This window comes from Elephas maximus, chromosome 24 (assembly GCF_024166365.1).
Source record: "Elephas maximus indicus isolate mEleMax1 chromosome 24, mEleMax1 primary haplotype, whole genome shotgun sequence".
Lineage (NCBI taxonomy): Eukaryota > Metazoa > Chordata > Mammalia > Proboscidea > Elephantidae > Elephas > Elephas maximus.
The window spans coordinates 17,701,413-17,723,852 of record NC_064842.1 but is presented as its reverse complement, the minus strand read 5'-3'; the positions used below and the strand labels follow the sequence as shown (position 1 = coordinate 17,723,852).

The window sequence follows — 22,440 nt, the reverse complement described above, 5'->3', positions numbered from 1 at the left end:
AGATAAAAGCTTAGATAAACACAAAGAAATGACGAATGCTAGAAATGTTATATACTCAGGTAAATATAAAAAACTTTTTTCACATTGTAAAAAATGCATTTGAAAGATAATTTACTGTTTAAAGCAAAAATAATGACAGTGTATTATGGGGTTTATAACATATAAACAAGTAAAATATATGACAAAAATAGCACAAAAAATGGGAGGGGAAATGGAAGAGCAGTATTGTAAGGTCTTTACATTATATGTTTAGTACAATATTATTTGATGGTAGATGATTATACGTTAAAGGTAGTATTTGAAATCCTAGAAGAACCCAAAAATAAAACAAGGAAATATAGCTAATAAACAAATGGAAGAGATAAAGTGAAATATTAAAAATACTCAATTCAAAAGAAGGCAGAAAAAAAAAAAAAAAAAAACAAGAACCACAACAACAAACCAGAGAAAATAAGTACACTTAATAAAACTTGGCAAGAAAAATGCCTACGAAGCAACACACTTAAGCTAGTTTGTGTTAGCGCATCCTCTGGGAATGGAGCTGAAAACCATCTTTACTAATGGATATAAATGTCTGCCTGAAGGATTCACAGATGACTTAGTGTAATACGGTCATTCTGTACTGCTTCCCTTTCAATCTGTCACAAAATACCTGTGCACGGTTTTCAAAATCAAGACATACTTTTAACCCTGTCATTACCAAATTTTTAATTTTTTTGGTGCTATGTGTTTTCACTAATTATGGCATTCTGATTCAAAGACTAATTCAGAATTTTTGATGAGTTACAAATTTTGAGATAGGTAATACAAACTACCAATAAGGCAAGAGGCCCTACAGTGCCACCCATCTGTGGTATGACATTATACCAATAAGAACTAAATAGTCTACTGCAAGCATCTTTCCATTAGGTTATATGGGGAACCTCTGGTTTTCCACATATGACATAGAAAAAAACAAAACAAACCCATCAGGGCTCCCAAACTATCACACAGGAAAGCCAGAATCACACTTGCAAGTCTTATCTCACAGAATAAAGGGAAAAAGGTAAGAGTTTGTAAGACTAACATATCCAGGAAGAATCACTTAATAGAACGCTCAGCCTACACCACAATGAGGCTCCAACTCAGGCCTGCTGAGTTTTACCGCCTTGACACTGAATGCATTAGAACCAGAATAACTACTAATTTTTTTTTTTTTTTTTTAGGAGGTCAAAAAAAAAAACCAAACCCGTTGCCATGAAGTCAATTCTGACTCATAGCAACCCTACAGGACAGAGTAGAACTGCCCCAGAGGGTTTCCAAGGAGCGGCTGGTAGATTCAAACTGCCAACCTTTTACTTAGTAGCTGAGCTCTTAACCACTGTGCCACCAGGGGTAGCTGTTATACAGTTATATCAATGGTAATTGGTTTACTGTTAATGTCTTCTTATTCAAATAAACTTTTTGTACTAGCCATCAACAAACAGGAATAGCAGATGAGGACTTGTAAGAAGCAAATCTAGTAAAAAACTGAATTAAAACAATTATTTGTAAAATTATTTTTGTCATCTTTGGTTCATAGACCCATCGTGTATTACAAAGTACATGGCTTCTTGATCAACATTCAAAAAGTCACATCAACAAATCTGTCTGCAAAAATGCAATTACATTTTCGTTATTTCACACTGTGGTAATAGGGACCAATTACCTAATATATTGATTACATTAGCAGAAGCTAATGGAGCAGAAAAAATATTATTTTAAATAAACAATTATTTTGTCAATGTTTCAATTTATCCTATTTGGTGAAATTTAATCAGCAAAAGCTCCAGGCTCAATGTAAAACTGGTCAAAGCAAGATTAGCTCAGCTCTCTTTCTAAGTGCCAGGCCATGTCTTTGAGGGAGCCTGGAACTGAGCACATGCAGAGAGGCCCTGAAGGTAGAAGAGGCCCTGACTGCTTAGGACACACGAAAGGCAAAACCGCCCCCATCACTCAACTATCATCTCATTCAGAGAGGACCACAGCTCTCCAGGTCTGGAGATATGACATCGACATAGACCCAAAAAAAATCCACCCATGCAGTTCCATCTGAAACTGGGGCATCGTCCGCAGCTCAACGGCACGGCTCTCCGAACGGCAGCATAAACTGCTGGTCTGTTCAGCACTCATCATTTCCTCACACATCTATGGCTTTCTCCTGCAGGCCACGGCTCTAATTCCGTCACAATCTGTTCAAGCCAACTCTAAATGCAACTCAACTTTAATCTTCGTTTTTTACTCAGGTCCCCCCACAGCACCCACAGTTGCCGTTAAGTCAATTCTGACTCAAAATGACCCCATAGATGTCAGGGTAGAGCTGTGCTCCATACGGTTTTTGAGGGCTGGTTTTTCAGAAGCAGATCGCCACACCTTTCTCTCAAGGCACCTCTAGGTGGAGTCAAACCTGCAACCTTTCAGTTAGCAGCCGAGCATGTTAATCGTTTGTATCACCCAGGGACTCCTCTCTTCAGAAAGATTTAGTATAGGAGCCATTAAAAAAAAAAAAAAAAAAAAAAAACCCAAATTTTCCTTTACCTATTGGAATTGAGAAAATAATTCAGCTCCTGAAAACGACCATCCCTGGATACATTCTGGAAGAAAAGACGATAGGCAGAACGTCGGGTAGAAGAAACTAAGTTTCTTCTAAAGAAATCAGCACAAAATAAATGCTTTTTTTTTTTTAATCTCACTGCTTAACTGCAGATGAGACAGAAGAGTAACGTGAAAGTTAAGTCAAACTCAGGTTGGCCTGCGAGTGTGAAAGAACTACCTCCTCTAGCACTTTCTCCAAGGAAACTATCAGAACCATTTATTTTCAACGGCATGTCCATTGCAGGGCTATCAGTTATGTGACGCCCTGTAAAAAGACAGACACAATTTCTAATTATACCCATTCTTTCATTTTAATTGCTCTAGAGAGTGAGTACATATTTAACTTGGCTATCTTTAAAAAATTGCTTTAATGAAAGTATTTTAGATAGCTACACCACCATACATCAATTAGAAAGGTAATCATTCTGCTTGTTCTCAAAAGATTTTAAAGGAGGAGGGAAGGTGGTAGCATTTGGTGCTTTTTAAGAAGTTAGAGGGCACCTAGTGAGAGAGATCATCCAGGAAATAAAGTTTATCAAAAACCCAAAATATGTAATCTGCATCGAGTCAAAGAACAGCAGGAGATTTTCTTTAATGAGTTTACTTATGTTCGTTCAAAAAGAAAATGTTCAGTTCACCATGTCAGGCTTATTTTTCAATATGCTGTGAGTCTTCTACGTACTAAAATGACTACTCTAGAATGCTACTTCTGAGACGCAGAGGGCAACAAAATCGTAATCTACGACTAACAAAGCTCAAAATTAGCTCAGACATGTTACGAGTTAAACTATAAACGAGGAAAGTTCCATAAAATAGAAGGTATTACCAGTCAGTAAGCGAATCATGTGCTTCAACTGCCGCATACATTTCCCCATCGTACGTTCATTAATAAGAAAGCAATTTATTTCTATAGATGAGTATTCCATCTGAAAATGTAAACTCAAAATGGTTATGTGTAGGCAAAAATGTCACTTAGTGTTAGAGACAGATGACTTTAAAGCATACCCATGACCTTTATCTTCCTTGGTCCGTATGTTACACATTTTATTCTGTACTTCCACTACCTTCCATAACCCCCTTAGCAACTCTTAAAATAATAACTCTGATTTCCCAAACACCTCTTCTCTCAAAACAATTCAATCCACATAATAAAACAGTATTGCATCACAGCAATACTTCAAAACCTCACTTAATTAAATAAGATCAAATGAGATAAGGCATATGAAAGTAGATTGCACAAAATCTGTCACATAAAAAAAAAATGTCACATAGGAGACATTTAATAAATATTGATGGAATCTGAATTCAGTGTAACCCCTCTGACACCGAAAGCATTAAAAACTAGAAGATTCATATTTAACAAAGAATTAGACCAACTTCATACCAATGGCACAGGGCAAATGGAACACATCAACAATGGAGAGTGGGAAGAAGCAAACGAATTTGACCTCACTAAATAATTACAGATGAGACACAAGAGTAATATAAAAGATTCCCCAGGCCCACTGTCCTTCATTTACTCTTTGCTCATTCAGCTAAGGGAAAACGAGAAGGGCATTCACTCTCGTCTGGGCTGCCTTACTGATGGGAGACTATTTTCTAAGTCATACTCCTGCTCTGAAAGCAGTCTTCTATTGCACAATGATTCTGCCAAATACTTTTATAGTCAGGGGACAATCATTTTAAAACTTTGATGTGAATACTGATGAATTACAAGAAGAGGCTGTATACAATCTCAACCCTCTTCCAAAAAATCACCATTACAAAACATTCCACAGTATTTTTGTAAGTTTTTATTATCTGAGTTATCATAAACATCTACCAAAATTAATTTGTGTGATAAAAACTATATCAAGCAAGACAGTGTGCTTCATTTTTTACCCCAAAACAGGGTTCTTTACCTAGGATCAATAAATAAGCTTCGGTGAGACCTGCTGATTATGTGAAATTATTGCCAAAAAATTACATATATGTATATGTACAGATATACATATTTCATGATTTGTTTTCTTATTTCATGAAAAGATCATGGAATAAACAAAACAAAGCAGCAGAATTTTTAACTGTATTTCTGAAGAATAAGCGGGGGAAAAAAATTAAAACAAAAGACTAAACGAAGGCCTTATTATTTATATTCCAGATTTCCTCTGGTATGAGTAGTGTTTTAAACAAAGCGGTACCCTGGGAAACTGCAATGCTAAATAAGGTACAGCCAGGACAAGGAGCAATCTTGCAGTTGGGAAAGCCATCAGGAACTATTAATAATTCCAAAACTGACTGAATGGAGGCGAGTTGGGAGGGGGGAAAAGAGGAGTAATAGCATTGAGATTCTAAATGATAGAATTCCCAGCAGAAGGTACAAGGGATTGGAGAAAGCGTGCTCAATGAAACCACACTTCTCAGACTGTCCCACGTGACACTCAACATTCCTCTATTACAGTTTTATCCACACTTCCCGAATGACTGCAAGTTCTTCACAAATAATTAACTTAATGATCTTTGTATACCTGTCTTTTTATGAACACCTGGTAGAGGTCATAGAGAAAAAACCTATAAGTGGCTATGAACTCTCCCTGTATCTGCAGACCTCAGGGACTCCACACACTCTTGCCATCTGTCTTAGTCATCTAGTGCTGCTACAACAGAAATACCACAAGCGTATGGCTTTAACAAAGAGAAGTATATTTCCTCACAGTAAAGTAGGCTAAAAGTCCGAATTCAGGGCATCAGCTCCAGGGGAAGGCTGTCTCTTTCTGTCAGCCTTCTCAACAATCTTCCCCCTGACTAGGAGCTTCTCTACGTAGGAACCCTGAGTCCAAAGGATGTGCTCTGCTCCCAGCACTTCTTTCTTGGTGGTATGTGATCCCCCTGTCTCTCTGCTGGCTTCTCTCTTCTATATCTCAGAAGAGATTGTTCAAGACACAACCCAATCTTGTAGATTGAGTCCTGCCTCACTTACACAACTGCCACCAATTCCCCCTTATTAACATCACAGAGACAGGATATATAACATAGAGGAAAATCACATCAGATGACAAAACGGTAGACGATCACAATACTGGCAATCATGGCCCAGTCAAATTGATAAACACATTTTTGGGGGGACATAACTCAATCCATGACACCATCTACACTCAGCATCCATCAATTTGGTTAACTATTCTGGCTGAACTCTTACCGGTGTCCAGGTGTGTCTTCCCCAGGTAAGCAAGCGCTCATGTCTTTCTCTGAAGGCACCCGTCTCCTTAGACTTCAGCTCGTAGGTCACCCTGTTACCTCAACTCTCTGATAAATTCAAAAAAGTCACAAACTTAACAATTGTCCAAGTTTGTTTCATTTTAAAGTTAGAAAAATGCTCTTTCCACAGCACTATCTTCTTTTTATTACTGCCTGAATTTGCTAGAGTATGAAACTGAATTTAAAGTTGCTGAAAAGAGAACTTAGAAGGAACACTATGAACGCCAAACTAAAACATTCTAATATAATTCTTCATTTTAAAACCTATTAGAGCTGTTCAATAATGTGATTTTTTTAGCTACTATAAAGCATCAAGAAAAATCTCATTTCTCTAACAATATAATAATTTCAAAACTAGATTGCGGTAATGCATTTATACATAAACTACACTGAGAATTCAGCCTAATAAAAACACGTAACAGCTGATAATGATTTCTTAAAAACATTTACTTCATGTTTGACAGAATGCTTTGAGAACATCAATTACTTATTCATATTCCCTATAATTTTGTTTTACAAAATATTTCCTCAAATCTCTTGGGATATCACTACAGGGTTAAAGGCTGTCTTAAGATCAAAGATCAAATAGGAGGGTGGGAGAGCCCTCTAATTGTCTATAGCAGCTCATTGATCTTTCCCATCTGCTATGCAAAAAAGGAAGTGCATGTTAAGTTTGAAAAGAAAAAAAGCTTTGAAACTAGAAATGACAGTAAACTGATCCTGGCAAAAGTTCAGAGGAAATTTTTCTATAAGAGATTCAACTCCCCTTTGCCAAATATAAACGATGTCAACAATAGGAAAATAAAATCTACTCAGTGAAATACTGTCGCTTATTTATATTTTTCTTCCTGCAAATGTCACATGATCAGAATTCTATTATACAACCACACATAGTAAATGGGTTTTCAACCATCAAGAGGGCTTTATAAGCACAATGTATATAAAAAATATGGGTGAATAATGAGAGACAGCTGGGGCAAGACCCTGGCAAATATAGTTAACTCGGATCCAGAAAAATTACTTTCCTGGCATAGGCCAAAAACGCAAGAATTTCCCTGGACTTTCCCTTATCTATCTGCCTAGAAACTGTCCTATATCTTCACCTTGCAAGCCATCAAGAAATCCCCAGGAGGCAAGAGGATATACCACATTGTTTTAGAACAGAAGAACTTTTTGTGTCCTGAGACAAATGATAAAAAGTGCACCTACAATTTGGCCTTTGGTATTCAGCAAAGTATTTTATAATGAGATTCGCCTCTTTCTGTAATTGCCTTTTCCCTCTCCTTCCTCACTGAATAAAACAGGTGAATTTTATGCTATGTAAATGATACTTCAATAAAGTTGTTAATAAAATAAAAATTAGTAGACACAATGTTACTGAATAAATGGGTAAATCTACAAATAATTCTCATCTTCCTTCCTCCATACAGAAGTGTAGATAGGTCTCAAAAAAGAGGGAATGGGGAAAGAATGGTCTTTTTAACAAATGGTACTGGGTCAACTGGATATCCACACCAAAAAATAAATTTAGACCCCTAGTTCATACCATATACAAAAATTAACTCAAAATGAACCAAAGACCTATATGGAAGAGTTAAAACTATAAAACTCTTATAGGAAAATACATGTGTAATGCTTTAGAACACTGGATTAGGCAAGGGTTTCTTAAACAAAAGCAAAAATAGGTAAATCAGACTTCAACAAAATTTAAAACTTGTACATCAAAGGACACTATCAAGAAGGTTGATAGACATCCCACAGAATGGGAGAAAATATTTGTAAATCATATATGAGTATAGTATCCAGAACGTATTAAATAATTCTTCCAACTCAACTGAAAAAAAGGCAAATACCCCAATTAAAAAATGGACATAGGATGTGAATCCGCATTTCTCCAAAGAAGATACACAAATGGCCAATAGCCACATGAAAAAGATGCTCAACATCTTTAGTCATTAAAAAAAAAAAAAAAAAACCCACTGCCGTCGAGTCGATTCTGACTCATAGCGACCCTGTAGGACAGAGTAGAACTGCCCCATAGAGTTTCCAAGGAACACCTGGTGGATTCGAACTGCTGACCTTTTGGTTAGCAGCCGTAGCACTTAATTTCCTAATTAGTCATTAGGAAAAGGTAAATAAAAATCATAATGAAATACCACGTTACACCCACTAGGATGGATTTAATAATAATAATAATAAAGTGATGAGTCAATAAACTAAAGCATACAATGAAATATTTAGCCATAAAAGGTTCAACATGGTTGAACTTTGAAAACACTATGCTAAGCGAAAAAAGTCAGTCACAAAAGACCACATATTATACGATTCAGTTATAAGAAATGTTCAAAAGAGTCAAATCCACAGAAACGGGAAGTAAATTAGTGGTTGCCAAGGGATGTGGGGAAGAGGACAGTGGGGGATATAAGGTTGCTTTTGGAGTGATGGGAATGTTCTGGAATTAAATAGGGATGACAGTTACACAACATTGTGGCTATACTAAAAACCACTGAATTATACAATTTAAAATGGTGAATTTTATATTATTTGAATTCTATCTCAATTTTAAAAATGTGAAAAAAAAAAATGGATGGGGAAAACAGTGGTGGTAGACAGACTGAGGATTCTCTGTGAGCAGAATTCCCCTGTGCAGCTTTTCCCTGGGATCACAATAAACATCTGGTCATAGAAAACTGGGTAAACCTTATACAACTGACAAGGCTTAACAGACAGGAGTTAAGTAGGGTTAGAAAATAATGACCTGAGGATCTAAAACAAGGGGTGGGAGCCCACATGTCTACTAAAAGAGGCAGACCTGCATTTGTATGGCCAATAGTGGCTACGAGGAGGAACATCAGTTTCCCATGTAGATGGAGGAAGGCAGGGTTCATCCATCAGCAACTGCTGAACTTTGACCCGTGTACTGAATATTTGTCTACAAAAGGGTTTTCACATGGCCAGCTGCAACCCATTAGTGGACTGTAAAACCAATTTAGTGGGGCATTATCAGCATTTTTCTAAGCGAACTAAACCAGGGATTAGAAATTAATTGAATAGAAAATATACTGGACCACATATAGTGAAGTATTAGTTGTGGGTTTCAGTTATATGTATTTTTGTTCTAAAATCTAAAATATATTTTTCTGAATCCTACTCCAAATAAATCTGAACACATCTAGTCTACAATAAAAAAAAAAACCCATTGCCATCGAGACAATAGCTAGTAAAATTCTCTGCTGCAGACCATTAACATTCTCAAGGCATAAAACAATCCATTTATTAAATTCTTCAACAACTAGAGTAAAAGATTTACATATTTAATAGCCCATATATATGCAAGAAATTATGTCTAAAGATATGTTACATGAAATACCTATAAATTACCGAAATTAAAAGTATTTACATGATTAATATGTTCTAGCTAACTTTACTATTACTTCCATTTCCTATTAAATATACTCGCTTCTCACTTATCGACTGTCTTGTCATCTGACATTTCTCATTTACAACATTAAAAAATTTACTATCTATTTTGCACATTAACGATGTACATCTGGCAGTAACAAATGCCAAGGTGTGAAGTAAGGGTAACACGGGCTGTGATGGTTAAGGTTATGTGTCAGCTCGGCTGGGCCATGATTCTCAGTGGTTTGGCAGTTGTGTAATGACGTAATATGGTAGTTATGTAATGATATATTCATCCTCTATTTTGTGATCTGATGTGGTCATCCTCCATTTTCCAATACTGCTGACTTTCTCATAACAACCTAGTCTTTGGAACCTAACCATCTAAGGCTATTAGAACACTTGAAAAGTGCCTAGTGTGATTCAAGTACCGATTTTTTTTTTAATTTAAATTATAATTTAATTTAAATAGCCACTTGATACAGTTCCAGATAACATCTAGCATTTTCTGTTTCACAGACATCAAATTCCACTTCCCTTCTATAAATCACAGAATACTGTGAAGGACCTGACTCACTCTTATTTCTTCAACCACAAAAAGCAACGATCTCTGTATATTTTGTCCTTTTGAAAATCATCTTTATGTTTCATTGGTATAAAAAGATTATAATGGATAAGTCTAAATTTAAGACTAAAATAATTAAAATAGCCTAGAGAAGTCACTTGAAAATGAATAGCTCCCACTATTAAGTGATTATAAACAGATAAACAAGTGTGGTGTGACAGCAACAAAAGGCCTCTTCCGCACAGGGAATTGATAGTTAAGGCTTGCATATGTTGAGTAAAGCTGTAAATCACTATGCCTTTCAGAGGTAAAATTTTCAGAACGGTGAAATATTCATCTGGAATGATAATTGGGAAACATCTGTCTAAATTTTATTTATAAAACACAGTTTTGAGATAACAGCATAGTATGAGAAGTTAGGAGCCCTGGTGGTGCAGTGGTTAAGAGATTGGCTCTTAACCAAAAGGTCAGCAGTTTGAATTCACCAGCTGCTCCTTGGAAGCTCTATGGGGCAGTTCTATTCTGCTCTGTCCTACAGAGTCACTATGAGTCAGAATCAACTCGACGGCAACAGATTTATGAGAAGTTAAATAATGTGCCTCAAAAAAATGTTCTTTGGATAAATTGGAAAATGCTTGGTTAAACATAGATAAAATAACTTCCCTTAGGGAAATTTTTACATATCCTTTAATAAGTTAATGTTCATTGTGAAACTCCACGGGGAATATTATGGAAGGTTTAAAAAACTTATCTGACCAATAATCATGTTCTAACCAGCATTTCTCAAATTTTCCTGGTTTTAAGAATCGCCTGGGATGCTTCTCAGACACAAAGATTTTCAGGCTCCTACCCTGGGGATTCTGATGCAATGGGCCTGGCTGAGGCAGGTAATATTAAATCAAAAAACTAAACCCCTTGCCACTGAGTTGATTCTGACTCATTGCAACCCTACAGAACAGAGAAGAACTGCCCCGTAGGGTTTCCAAGGCTGTAATCTTTATGTGGAAACCCTGGTAGCGTAGTGGTTAAGTGCTACGGCTGCAAACCAAAGGGTCGGCAGTTCAAATCCACCAGGCGCTCCTTGGAAACTCTGTGAGGCAGTTCTACTCTGTCCTATAGGGTCGCTATGAGTCAGAATCGACTCAATGGCACTGGGTTTTTTGGGGTTTTTTTTGGTTAATCTTTACTCAAGCAGACTGCCACATCTTTCTGCCATAGAGCTGCTGGTGGGTTCGAACAGCTGACCTTTCGGTTACCAGCACAGTACTTAACTACTGCACCACCAGGGAGCCTATCAGGTAATCTGACCCCGGGTAAATTCCATTAAGTTTAGGAAACAATGGTCTAGGTCACTCAGGGTATCCAAGAAACATCTGAAAAATGTATATACTACACAAATTTATACTGAACACACATATAGGCAGCTAGAGTGCTAAGAAAACTCTTAAAATGGATTTCATTATCACTGCCTCAATACATGTTGTTGTTAGATGCCAGTCTGTTCCAACTCACAGCAACCCTATGTAAAACAGAGCAAAACACTGCCCAGTCCCGTGCCATCCTCATAATCATTGCTATGCTTGAGACCACTGTTGCAGCCACTGTGTCAATCCATCTCACTGAGAGTTTTCTTCTCTTTCCCTGACCCTCTATTTTACCAAGCATGATGTCCTTCTCCAGGGACTGGTCCACGTACATGAGATGGAGTCTTGCCATCCCTGTTTCTAAGGATCATACTGGCTGTACTTCGTCCAAGACAGATTTGTTTGTTTTTCTGGCAGTCCATGGTATATTCAATATTTTTCACCAACACCATAATTCAAAGGTGTCAATTCTTCTTCAGTCTTCCTTATTCATCGCCCAGCTTTCCCAGGCATATGAGACAATTGAAAGTACCACGGCTTGGTTCAGGCACACCTTAGTCCTCGAAGTGACATCTTTGCTTTTTAACACTTTCTAGAGGTCTTTTGCAGCAGATCTACCCAATGCAATACGTCATCAGATTTCTTTACTGCTGTTCCCATCTACTGTTGATTGTGGATCCAAGAAATATTGAATCCTTGATAATTTCCATATTTTCTCCATTTACCATGATGTTGCTTATTGGTCCAGTTGTGAGGATTTTTGTTTTATGTTGAATAGGGTGATATGAAGAGAGTGATTACCACTTTGTAGTTTCTTGTGTTAAAATCTGATAGCTATTTTATCATCATTGGGTCAGCCAGGATGTTACCTTATTCTAACCCAAAAGAGAATACCTGAGAAATGAAACTTTAATTGGCAGATCATCTAATATTACCTCAAACAGATAAAAACCTCATTCAGAAATTTCAAAAAAAAAAAAAATCAAAATGCATTTGGTGGAAGAGAGTTTGTGATGACCAGTCATCCTATAATTCTGCATTTTTCCACTAATATCATCAGTACCTCAAGCAACAAATGTCACCTGTATATCCTGCAAAGCAGAGGTATCGTCAATTATCCTCTAGGTGAAAAAAGTTAAACATTATTTTAATTTGTTTTCTACAGGCAGTTAAGAAGCTTTTAACAGTCTCCTTTAAAAACAAAAATTTTCACTCAGATTAGTTTATAGCAAAAAAAAAGCAAAATAATGGGGAAAAAAGCCCAGAATAATTCCATCAACCAATCACCCAGACACAAGCACTATTAAGTTGATACCCAAAAAAACTCACTGCTGTTGAATCAGTTATGACTCATGGTGACCCCATAGGGTTTCCAAGGCTGTAAATCTTTACGTAAGCAGAGTGCCACATCTTTCTCCTGCGGAGTCACTGGTGGTTTCGAACTGCCAACCTTTCTGTTAGCAAACACTTCAACCGCTGTGCCATCAGGGCTCCTTATTAAAGTCAATACACAAAAGAAAATATACAATTTTATTTTTCAAGACCTGGGATATGTTTTGTAATTTGCTTTTATCACTTAATATAATTACTTGCTCCATGTTCCTAAATATCAAGTTAACGCGAATAAAAGATACTCACATATTACACACTTACCATTTGCCAGGCACTGTACCAGCACTTTGAATAAGTTACTGTATCCTCACAAAAAGCCTTTTCAAGAGCCTATTATACTGGGGAGTTTCTAGGCAGAAACTAGTGATGTAGGAACCCCCCTCCCCAAATCTATGCATCTATGGCTATGGGGGGGGGCTATTTTGGGGTGCAAAAAACTAAATTAAAATAAACGTACAATTGTATTCCAGTAAAAACCTGGATAGATGTGACTAAAAAGGAAAGCCTTCATGTTTGACTACAAAATAGGAGGAAAGGAGGGTAATTCAAACAACCTGCAGCAGCATCGTGAGCTTTAACAGAAAGGTAAAAGTTCATGAACCCACTTCATAATTACAGGATCAAAGCTCTCTCATCTGTGACCATCGTTCTGAATGTACTGGTGTACCCCTTCCTTTGTATTTTCCTGAGAGAGGAAAAAATCCCTTCCTGAATGGAACAATACCCTCAGTGCCATGTGCTGTAAAATTATATATGTCTGTTCCTTGACCACTGGGAATTATGCATACCTGTTAGTGGAGAGAAACATGGTCCTCCAAATCTGATCATACTATGCAAATGCAAACGACAGGTAACCTTCATCTCTGTTTTGTGCCTCTCTGCTTGGCCTGCCAGTCAGGTGCCCACGCACATTCGAGATATATGAAGAGCTCTTTTTCCAAGACTTTGAAAGAACTGACTAGGAGGCTCACTGGACAATCTCTAAAGAGCAGTCATTTTACATAAAACTCATTGTGATTCTTTCTTAGACCCTATGCATGGAAGTTCACCTATTAAAGTACCAAAGTACCTTTGTTCAAGGTCACTTCGCCACTACTGCAAATTCATGGTTTTGAAACAACATTGCAGAATTTGTAGTTATGACAGTAGCTCCAAGTTTTCTCACTCTCACAACAACCCTGCATGAAAGTACCGTCATATCTACCGTACTGATCAGCAAACGAAAACTAATTTAAAACCAGCAAACTGATAAAACCAGTTGCCCTCAAGTAGACCTAACTCACGTGGACCCCATGTGTGTCAGAGCAGAACTGGCTCCACAGGGTTTTCAGTGGCTCATTGTTCAGAAGTAAATTGCCAGGCCTTTCTTCCGAGGCACCTCTGGGTGGATTCAAACTGCCAGCCTTTCGGTGAGTGGCTGACTGTTTAACTGCTTGTGCCACCCAGGGACTTCAAACCAATATACCTTGTTACTAACGATCTTTATTTAAAAATCGATCAGGTCATTCCCTTTCTGATATCCTTAGAACTTTCAAATCTCAAAAAAATTGAAAAGCACTTTGATGGTTCCACAAAATCACTGAAACAAGGGCAGGAATGGCCTCTCGTTTTCCCTAAATTAACAACAGTCATATTTTAAGGTCTAAGTAACTTTTAAATCATAATAGAGAATATACTCCCCCTAAATCCTTCCTGTCTGAAAAAGGAAAATACGCAAAGCAAACAAAAAAGATGGCCAGAAGTCCGAGATTCAAGACATTTAATTATGTGACAGTAAAAGTGTTAGAATGGTCATTTATAAAGTGATAATAACAGTTAACATTTATTGGATGTTTACTTTTGCCAGGTACCATGTAAGTATTTATTATTCACAACAGTCCTATAAGGTACATTTCATTATTATCCCCTTTCTGATGAACAAATTAAGGCACACTTGTCCAATAACTTATCTAGCTAGTTAGATCCAGAGCCAGGATTTGAACTCAGGTAGCCTGGCTCCATAGTGGGTCAAAGAGACTGTAAACCTTACTTCTTTGTTGAAACATGTATTTTCACCTACAAATGAATTAAAAGCTGAGTTTCTGAGCCACTTGTCTTTAATCTACGAAATAAAATTTGAGAAATAATTTATAGGACGGTTGTAAGGATTCCACGAGTAAGTACACACAAAGCACTTATTATGGTGCATAATAAAAAGCATGTTATAAATGTTGCCTAATGCTGTTATTAGGTTCCCCCCCCCTTTCTCTTTAATGTTTTTGAAATTCATATAACTATTCATTCAGTCAACAAGCATAAAATGCCTACCATGTGCTAGGCACCATGCAAAGCACTGAAGAATCACAGGTAATACAGACATACTCTCAAGGCTTTCGCAACTTAGCTGAGGAATCCAATTTATACCTACCAAACATTGCAGAATAGAATAAGGGCTGTAACATGGAAGTGCACAGCAGAGCTGTTACTTGAAGCATCCTGTAAAGTACATTTTCATCAGGTAAGGAAGGATAATGTCATAGTTCATTAGGGCTAGAACATGATACAAAAAATAATGGGCCCTTGGGGAAATTTTTTCACTAAAAGACTATTGAAAAGGTAACTTTTAGTGAGGAAGAGTAAAAAGAGGAAAAGAAGTGACATAGAAAATGAGAAAAGGAAAAACATTCTTCAAATAAAGAAATGTATTGATGCGGGACTGGAGATCACTTGGAGGTTAAGCTAAAAATAGTAATAAAATGAAGTAAAAACTTTGAAATGAGTACTGAACTAAGCCAGAAGTTCACAGCTTCAAAATGGGTAAATGCTGTCACTCACTGGAAAAGCGGAAAAGCGTAACTATTAAGGTAAACTTTGGTTCTACTCCCTCAAATTATTTGTGAGATGAATCCGGACAAAAGGGTGGATGGTACTGGGAGATAAACTGAGGTAGAAATCTGATGTCTTGGGAAGGATGGTTAGTTTTCCCAGCCTGCACAGACAGTATATATTGTGTCCACGTAATCTCTTTACCTCCTGGGGTTCTTGCATCAACCTCCCGTACAAAGTGCGCCAGGTACCCAGCTTCAGACTTGAAACTACTATGTTTAAAATTTTCTTTAATTTAAATGAAAACACTTGCGGTAGCTCTATTTTGGATTTTGTGCATTCCCTGTGGTTGCTGCTGTTGTTTTACTCCTTTACCTCTTTAATGAACCTTTTGGTTCACCTGTACATATTTTGGCACGAGAAATTTTGCTCACATTTCTCTTGCCAAACAGTTCCACTAGTCTCATCAAGGAATACGACTGTAATAAGAGTTAAACCCTTTTTAATATTTTGAGACTGTTGGTGGGATTGTGGACATCAGAGACAATTCTGATGAGGACTCAGAAGGAAGTAAGGATAGCTATAACAATGGAGACAGTACAGATGAAGCAGCAGAGATACAACAGCAGCAGAACCAGGAGACCGGTATGAGACAGTGCTGGACCCAACCCATGGAGCAAGAGCTGAATGTCTTTGTGCAGGATGCTTCCTGGCAGAGTAGAATGCCTCTGGCACTTATTGGTGGAGATAGGCTTAGCGACCCACGGAGCAAGAAAGCTGAGTGCATTTCGGCCACGCTTAACTGGCAGAGTGGGGTACCTCCAGGCACTTATCAAAAGAGCTTTGGAAAACTTGCCCCAGCAGGGCAGATGCAGGCGGTAAGGTCTGAGGGACCAAGAGTCCAAAGAACCAGAATTCAGAAGCTGAAAAGAAAAGGAACACGGGAAGCAGAGCTGCCTCAGTCTCAAAGGGTAGGGCCACAACCTCTGGGGTCTCAAAGGCTGTAGTCACGGCCTCTGGGGTTTCAAAGGGTGGGGCCACAGCCTTCTAGGTTTCAAAGAGTCAGTGCTTCGCCAAATTGGTTCTGGAGTGTGGGGCTGCTGTTCACGAGTTCCAATGGAATGGGGCCAGGTCTGCTGCCCAAAGCTGAGAGGGTGGGGCCACCATGCCCAAGGGACAGAAGAATGGGGCCTACTAGTGTCAAGGGGGTAGAGTTGCCACTCAGATGGACTAGGAGAATGGGGCCACCCAAAGCCAAGGGAGCAAAGTTGCACTTCCAGTGGGCCTGGAAGGAGGAGCTGAAGCCAAGGGCCAAGGAAACCCCACCCAGAATCTGAAGAGTGGGATAACACCCAGAGTCTGGAGAGCAGGGCCATTGCCTAAATGGTCTCAGAGAACAGAGAGTTATTTTTAAGCCTGAGAGCTAATGTAATGTGTTCTGTTGACTTGCCTCGTGCCTGTTATCTCTTCTTTCCCTCCAATTTCTCCCATTTGTAACGGAAATGTCTAGCTTGTGCCTGTTCACCACTGTACTTTGGAAGCCAATAACTTATATTCTAAACGTAACATATGAAGAGGAATTTTGGAATTTTGGACTTGGAGTTGAATTAAGACTTTTGTTAAATGTGTTTTACATATGGCAAAGACATGAATTTGGGGATGCCAAAGGGTAGAATGTTATGGATTGAACTGTGTCCCCCAAAAAATGTGTCAACTTGGCTGGGCCATGATTCCCAATATTGTGCGGTTGTCCACCATTTTGTGATCTGATGTGATTATCTCCTATGTGCTGTAAATCCTAACCTCTATGATGTTAATGAGTCAGGATTAGAGGCAATTATGTTACTGAGGCAGGGCAAGATCTACAGGATTGGGCTGGTATTGTCAGTCTCTCTCATTTTAACCCTGCTATAGTGGGTATGGAAACCCTGGGGGCGTAGTGGCTAAGTGCTACGGCTGCTAACCAAAAGGTCGGCAGTTCGAATCCACCAGGCACTCCTTGGAAACTCTATGAGGCAGTTCTACTCTGTCCTATAGGGTCGCTAAGAGTCGGAATCAACTCGATGGCAGTGGGTTTGGTTTTTATGATAGTAGGTATAGGAAACCCTGGTGGAGTAGCAGTTAAGTGCTACAGCTGCTAACCAAAAGGTCAGCACTTCCAATCCACCAGGCCCTCCTTGGAAACTCTATGCGGCAGTTCTACTCTGTTCTATAGGGTCGCTATGAGTCAGGATCGACTCAAGGGCGATGGGTTCAGTTCAGTTACAGTGGGTATAAGGAGCCCTGGTGGTACAGTGGTTAAGAGCTTGGCTGCTAACCAAAAGGTCAGCAGTTCAAATCCACCAGCCGCTCCTTGGAAACCCTATGGGGTAGTTCTACTCTGCCCTATCGGTTCTCTAAGTCGGTACTGACTCAACGGCAACAGGTTTTGCTTTTATTTATACTTCACTGAATTGTTGAGCGATAGATAAAATAACATAAGGCATGCTGTACAAAACCTAGATTGTAGTAAACATTCATTAAATACCAAGAAAGCAAGAAGAATCTTAACATTACCAGACAGAGATTCACAGGGCTGTCGACAGTTAACCACTGCATATTTTTCCCAGCAGTTTAGACTATGAGTAAGAAGAGGTTTGGTTAAGGGCACCAAGCCAACTTAGACAAAATGGAGACATATTATTTTCAATTACAGGCTGGTCCTATGTCTCTAAAATTGTCTCTCATGAATCTAACTCCAATCACAGCAGTTTAGGGTAGAACACAGAATTTTTCCTTCTTACTAGTGACCCAAGGGATAAACAGCATTAACAAAATTTTGCTATTTTTAAGCCACTCTCAAAGGTTTATCTTAATTTCAAAATGTGTTTAAGGTGCCCAGAGTCTAATAGCATAAGACACAGTTAACAACAAAGAAAATGACCTCAAGAGAGCTGAGTTAGAAAACCCCTTCAGCTATTGAGACATAGTCTTTGGTGAACCAAGAGATTAGGAATTTAATTTGTCCATGTATGGAGGGGACTTCCAGCCGTTTGTCGGGGAGAGCTTAGTACAGATAAGAACTCAATTTGCCTGAATAACCTACAGTTAATTGTACAAACATTCTTGACTTCTGAAATGGGCCTGGAGCTTTGCCTTTGAGTGGACATCCAAAAAAAAAAAAAAATCCTGGAAATGAAGGAATTAACTTAATGACTCACGAAAAGTAAGACATTACTAGACATTTATTAAGATTGAACACCGTGCGAATGCATAACCAACAAAGTGCCCCACAGATCAAGTTCATGCAATATCATAAGCAGTTAACTCCATTTCATACTTCTAGAACTTTGCTAGAACTAGTTTTTTTTTCAATCCTTACCTCCTCATTTAATAGGGTAAATCAGAGAACCTAGGATATAACCATATTCATTGCCTCTAAAAAAAAAAAAAAAAGATGACTACCAAGTGCAGAAATAGTGAAGAAGATTCTGCATGGTCTCCCAATGCTTTAATGGAGGAGAGCCCATTACTACTGGACAAACTATGAAACAGTAAACCATTACACATAGCAAATAAGCAGATAATCAAAATATCACAATGCCATATCCCTAAGATAATGTCTTAACATTCATCCTAAAGACAACTTTAGAAATAATTCTATTTATCTAGTAAGAAAAGATATGACAACTGACTATACACAGACAACATAATCCCTCAAAGGTTGTCAGAAATGAAAAGATTAAATTATCCAATAAATTCTGTGAACTTGCAAAAGAAAAAGTACTAATCTTTTAAAGCAAATTCCACCCTAGAGACATTACCTCAGAGGTACTGTTTTTCTAAACCCATTCAAGCTAGCTCTTTGAGCTTGCAACAGGATCTCTGACCATGAGAGGTTTCATTTCTAAAAATTCAATTAAAATTTATCTATGATTGAGATTGGTACCATATGGGGATAAACTTTAGGAGCCTCTGTAAGCTGAGGCATCTGATGATACTGCACTACTAACAGGAACTTTATATTACTGCAGTAACACAGTAATTTAGAAATGGCATCCTAGGTAATTTCATCACACCGTAACTTAAAGCAAGTTTTATATTTGGAACTACATAGCTTTCAAGAGGCAATACCAAATTCTAGAAATGCAGATTTTATTAGTGTTAAATACACTATCTTCATTAGAATGTTTCTATTGGAAAAACAGATTTAATTGTACGGTAATCACTGATGTTTTTGCCTTTTTTCTGAGAAATTGGGTAGGTGATTAAATAAGTAAATTACACAGTGTCATTACGGGTTTTTTTGGTCCCATTAACTTTCTTAATGTTGAGTGACAAAATGCAGAATGAGAAAAAGAATACTTGTAAAATCAATGTCATAATACAAAAACTGATTTTTTCAAGGCAGAAAATTAATTGTTGGCTATAAAATCTGTAGGAAAACATTTGACATTTGAAAAGAAAACTAACTTCCAGAAGTTTCTCTCACAGACCACATACCTGAATTTGTTTCACCTGTCTTTTAAGATTGATTCTCTCAATCTTAAGGATGATTGTCTTTCCAATATTTCTTTTCCAACCTTATATTCTGCCCAAGTACCCACATAAGGAGAGCTAGGACATACACACATCATCAATCACATGGACAAGTCAGCTCCATGCTTAGTCAATTCTTCATTCAACACCCTTTCCCGGTTCAAGGCAGCCTTATCATCTCTAGGGAATTAATTGTCATGTAATCATCACCTGGATTATTGAGCGCTACTTTTCACTCCCAGTACAGTATCTTAAGAGACTGTTTTTCTTATTTTCCTCCCACTTTTTTCAAACAGAAGAGTTGAGGGGGTAGGAATATAATGACCACTAATACATTCACCCAGATTCAACATTTGTTAACAATTTGCCAAATCTGCTTCATATCTCTATATATACATGTATGCATGCTCTTTTGCTTATCCATTTGAAAGTAAATTGCAGAAATCATAACTCATTTTAAAAATTTCAACGTGCAATCATGCAATTCCTAAGAATAACATCATCTCTTATAGGACAATACTATATTATCCCACCTAAGAAAATCAACTCCATAATATGATCTACCATTAAAATTTCTCCAACTGGTGAAAGAATGTTTTAACTCTCCACCCCCGCCCCCGCCCCCCTCAACCTGGATTCAATCTAAGTTCACAGATCATAGTTGGTAATTGTTCCTTTAGGTTTTTTTTAGTCTAGAAAACAGTCCTTGCTCTTCTCCACACACACACATCTTTGGTTTTTTATAACAATGATGTTTTAAAGAGTCCCAGAAACTTGTCTTATTAAATGTCTTGCATTTTTAATTTATATGATTGTTTTCCTCTTGGGGCCATTTACCTTGTTTGTCTCCTCCAATTTTTTCCTAAAATCTTGAAGTTCACTATTAGGCATGATTATAGTCAAGTTTTTTGCAAGAATCCTTCATGGATGAAGTGGTATTCTTCATACTGTATCATAACAGGAGCAAATAAAATCAGGATCACTTGATCCTTCCATTGTAATGTTTCCCCCTACAATTTTGGCGCCATGCAAATATCCCACTCAACAACCTTTCACCCAATGTTTTTATCCATTGATGATCCTTGTCTTAATCATTACATTAAAAAAAAAAAAAAAAACCGTTGCCGTCAAGTCGATTTTGATTCCTAGCGACTCTAAAGGACAGAGTGGAACTGCCCTGTACAGTTTCCAAGGAGCACCTGGTGGATTTGAACTGCCGATCTTTTGGTTAGCAGCCATAGCTCATAACCACTACGCCACTAGGGTTTCTAGTATCATTACATTGGGAATTGCAAAATGGTGATTTTCTATCATTCGTCTGGATTTATTAGAAAGCATTCTTGTGTAAAAAGTTTTGATTTTTGCTTTTCTCTCTCTTCCTATCCCTCCCCCGTTTTTGACTACTACTATGAGCCCTGGCAGCGCAGTGGTTAGGAGCTTGGCTGCTAACCAAAAGGTCAGCTGTTCAAATCCACCAGCCTCTCTTTGGAAACCCTATGGGGCAGTTCTACTCTGTCCTATAAGATCGCTATGTGTTGGAATCAACTCGACAGCAATGGGTTTTGTTTGGTTTTATGCACAAACAGAATTTTATTCAAAATGTTACAGTTGGAATTATTATTCCTTTTTGATACTCAAATTGTCCCAAATTCTACTAGTAGAATCTTCTTTAATCTGCTGTTTTTTAAAACCTAGGTTTTAATACAATGTGACTAAAGTCATCTCCTTTTTTAAAGGTAAGTTTTCCTCAGAAGAAAAACATTCACTCATTCATTTAATTCAAACCTATTTACTGAGCACCTACCATGTGCCAGACACTTGTCTAGGTGTTGGAGATATATCGATGAACAACAGAGTCTCTATATTGAAGGGGCTTATGCTACAGCTCATGGAGACAAACACTAGATAGACAAAAAAAAACTACGTAATATGTCAGATGGTAGTAAGTGCTTAGAAGAAAACTAAAGCACGGTACGAGATAGAGAATGATGAAGAGCTGATATTTTAAACCAGGCCGACAGAGAGAGTTAAACACTCAGCCTCTAGCCAAAAGGTTGGTGGTTCGAACCCACACAAAGGTATCTCTGAAGACAGACCTGGCAATCTGCTTCCAGAAGGTCACAGCCTTGAAAAACCTATGGAGCAGTTCTACTCTACACACATGCGGTCCCCACGGGTTGGAACTGATTTGACCACAACCAACAACAACAATTCTAAATTAAAAAAAAAAAAACCTTAAATAGAGAGAACCATTCCAATAAGATGACATTCGAGGGAGCAGACCTTACGGCATCTGGAGGGTGAGGAGCCCAAGCAATGGGTCCAAGTTGGAAGCTGGCTTGCATGTTTAAGGACCAAGAAGTCAGTGTGGTTGAAGTCAAGTGAACCATGGGGTAGTTGCAGAAAATAAGATCAGAGAATAGACCCTAATATCCTCAGATGCTTGTTTCAGTGTGTAAACACAGTTTTTATTATGTTTTTTTACCAAATATTGATTTTTTTCAGCTGAAGACTATGTATAGTTTTTGTAATGGGTTGAATGAT

At 37.9% G+C, this 22,440-nt stretch overlaps 1 protein-coding gene across 4 annotated transcripts in view; it reads right to left on the bottom strand.

Annotated features, from left to right (window-relative positions):
• SMYD3 (SET and MYND domain containing 3) overlaps positions 1–22,440 on the bottom strand; it is a 799,439-nt gene that overhangs the window by 687,443 nt on the left and 89,556 nt on the right. Inside the window, exons 1-2 of one of the 4 annotated variants that reach the window (XM_049868606.1) lie at positions 12,511–19,500; positions 5,792–5,898 (exon numbers count right to left, since the gene is read on the bottom strand). The exons of 2 other annotated variants lie outside the window; for them this stretch is intronic. In XM_049868606.1, the coding sequence (XP_049724563.1) occupies positions 5,792–5,832 (41 nt within the window). In that variant the 5' untranslated portion in view covers positions 5,833–5,898; positions 12,511–19,500. Of the gene's footprint in view, positions 1–5,791; positions 7,463–12,510; positions 19,501–22,440 lie in introns of those variants that run through there. One more of the 4 variants, XM_049868605.1, reaches the window with a different exon arrangement.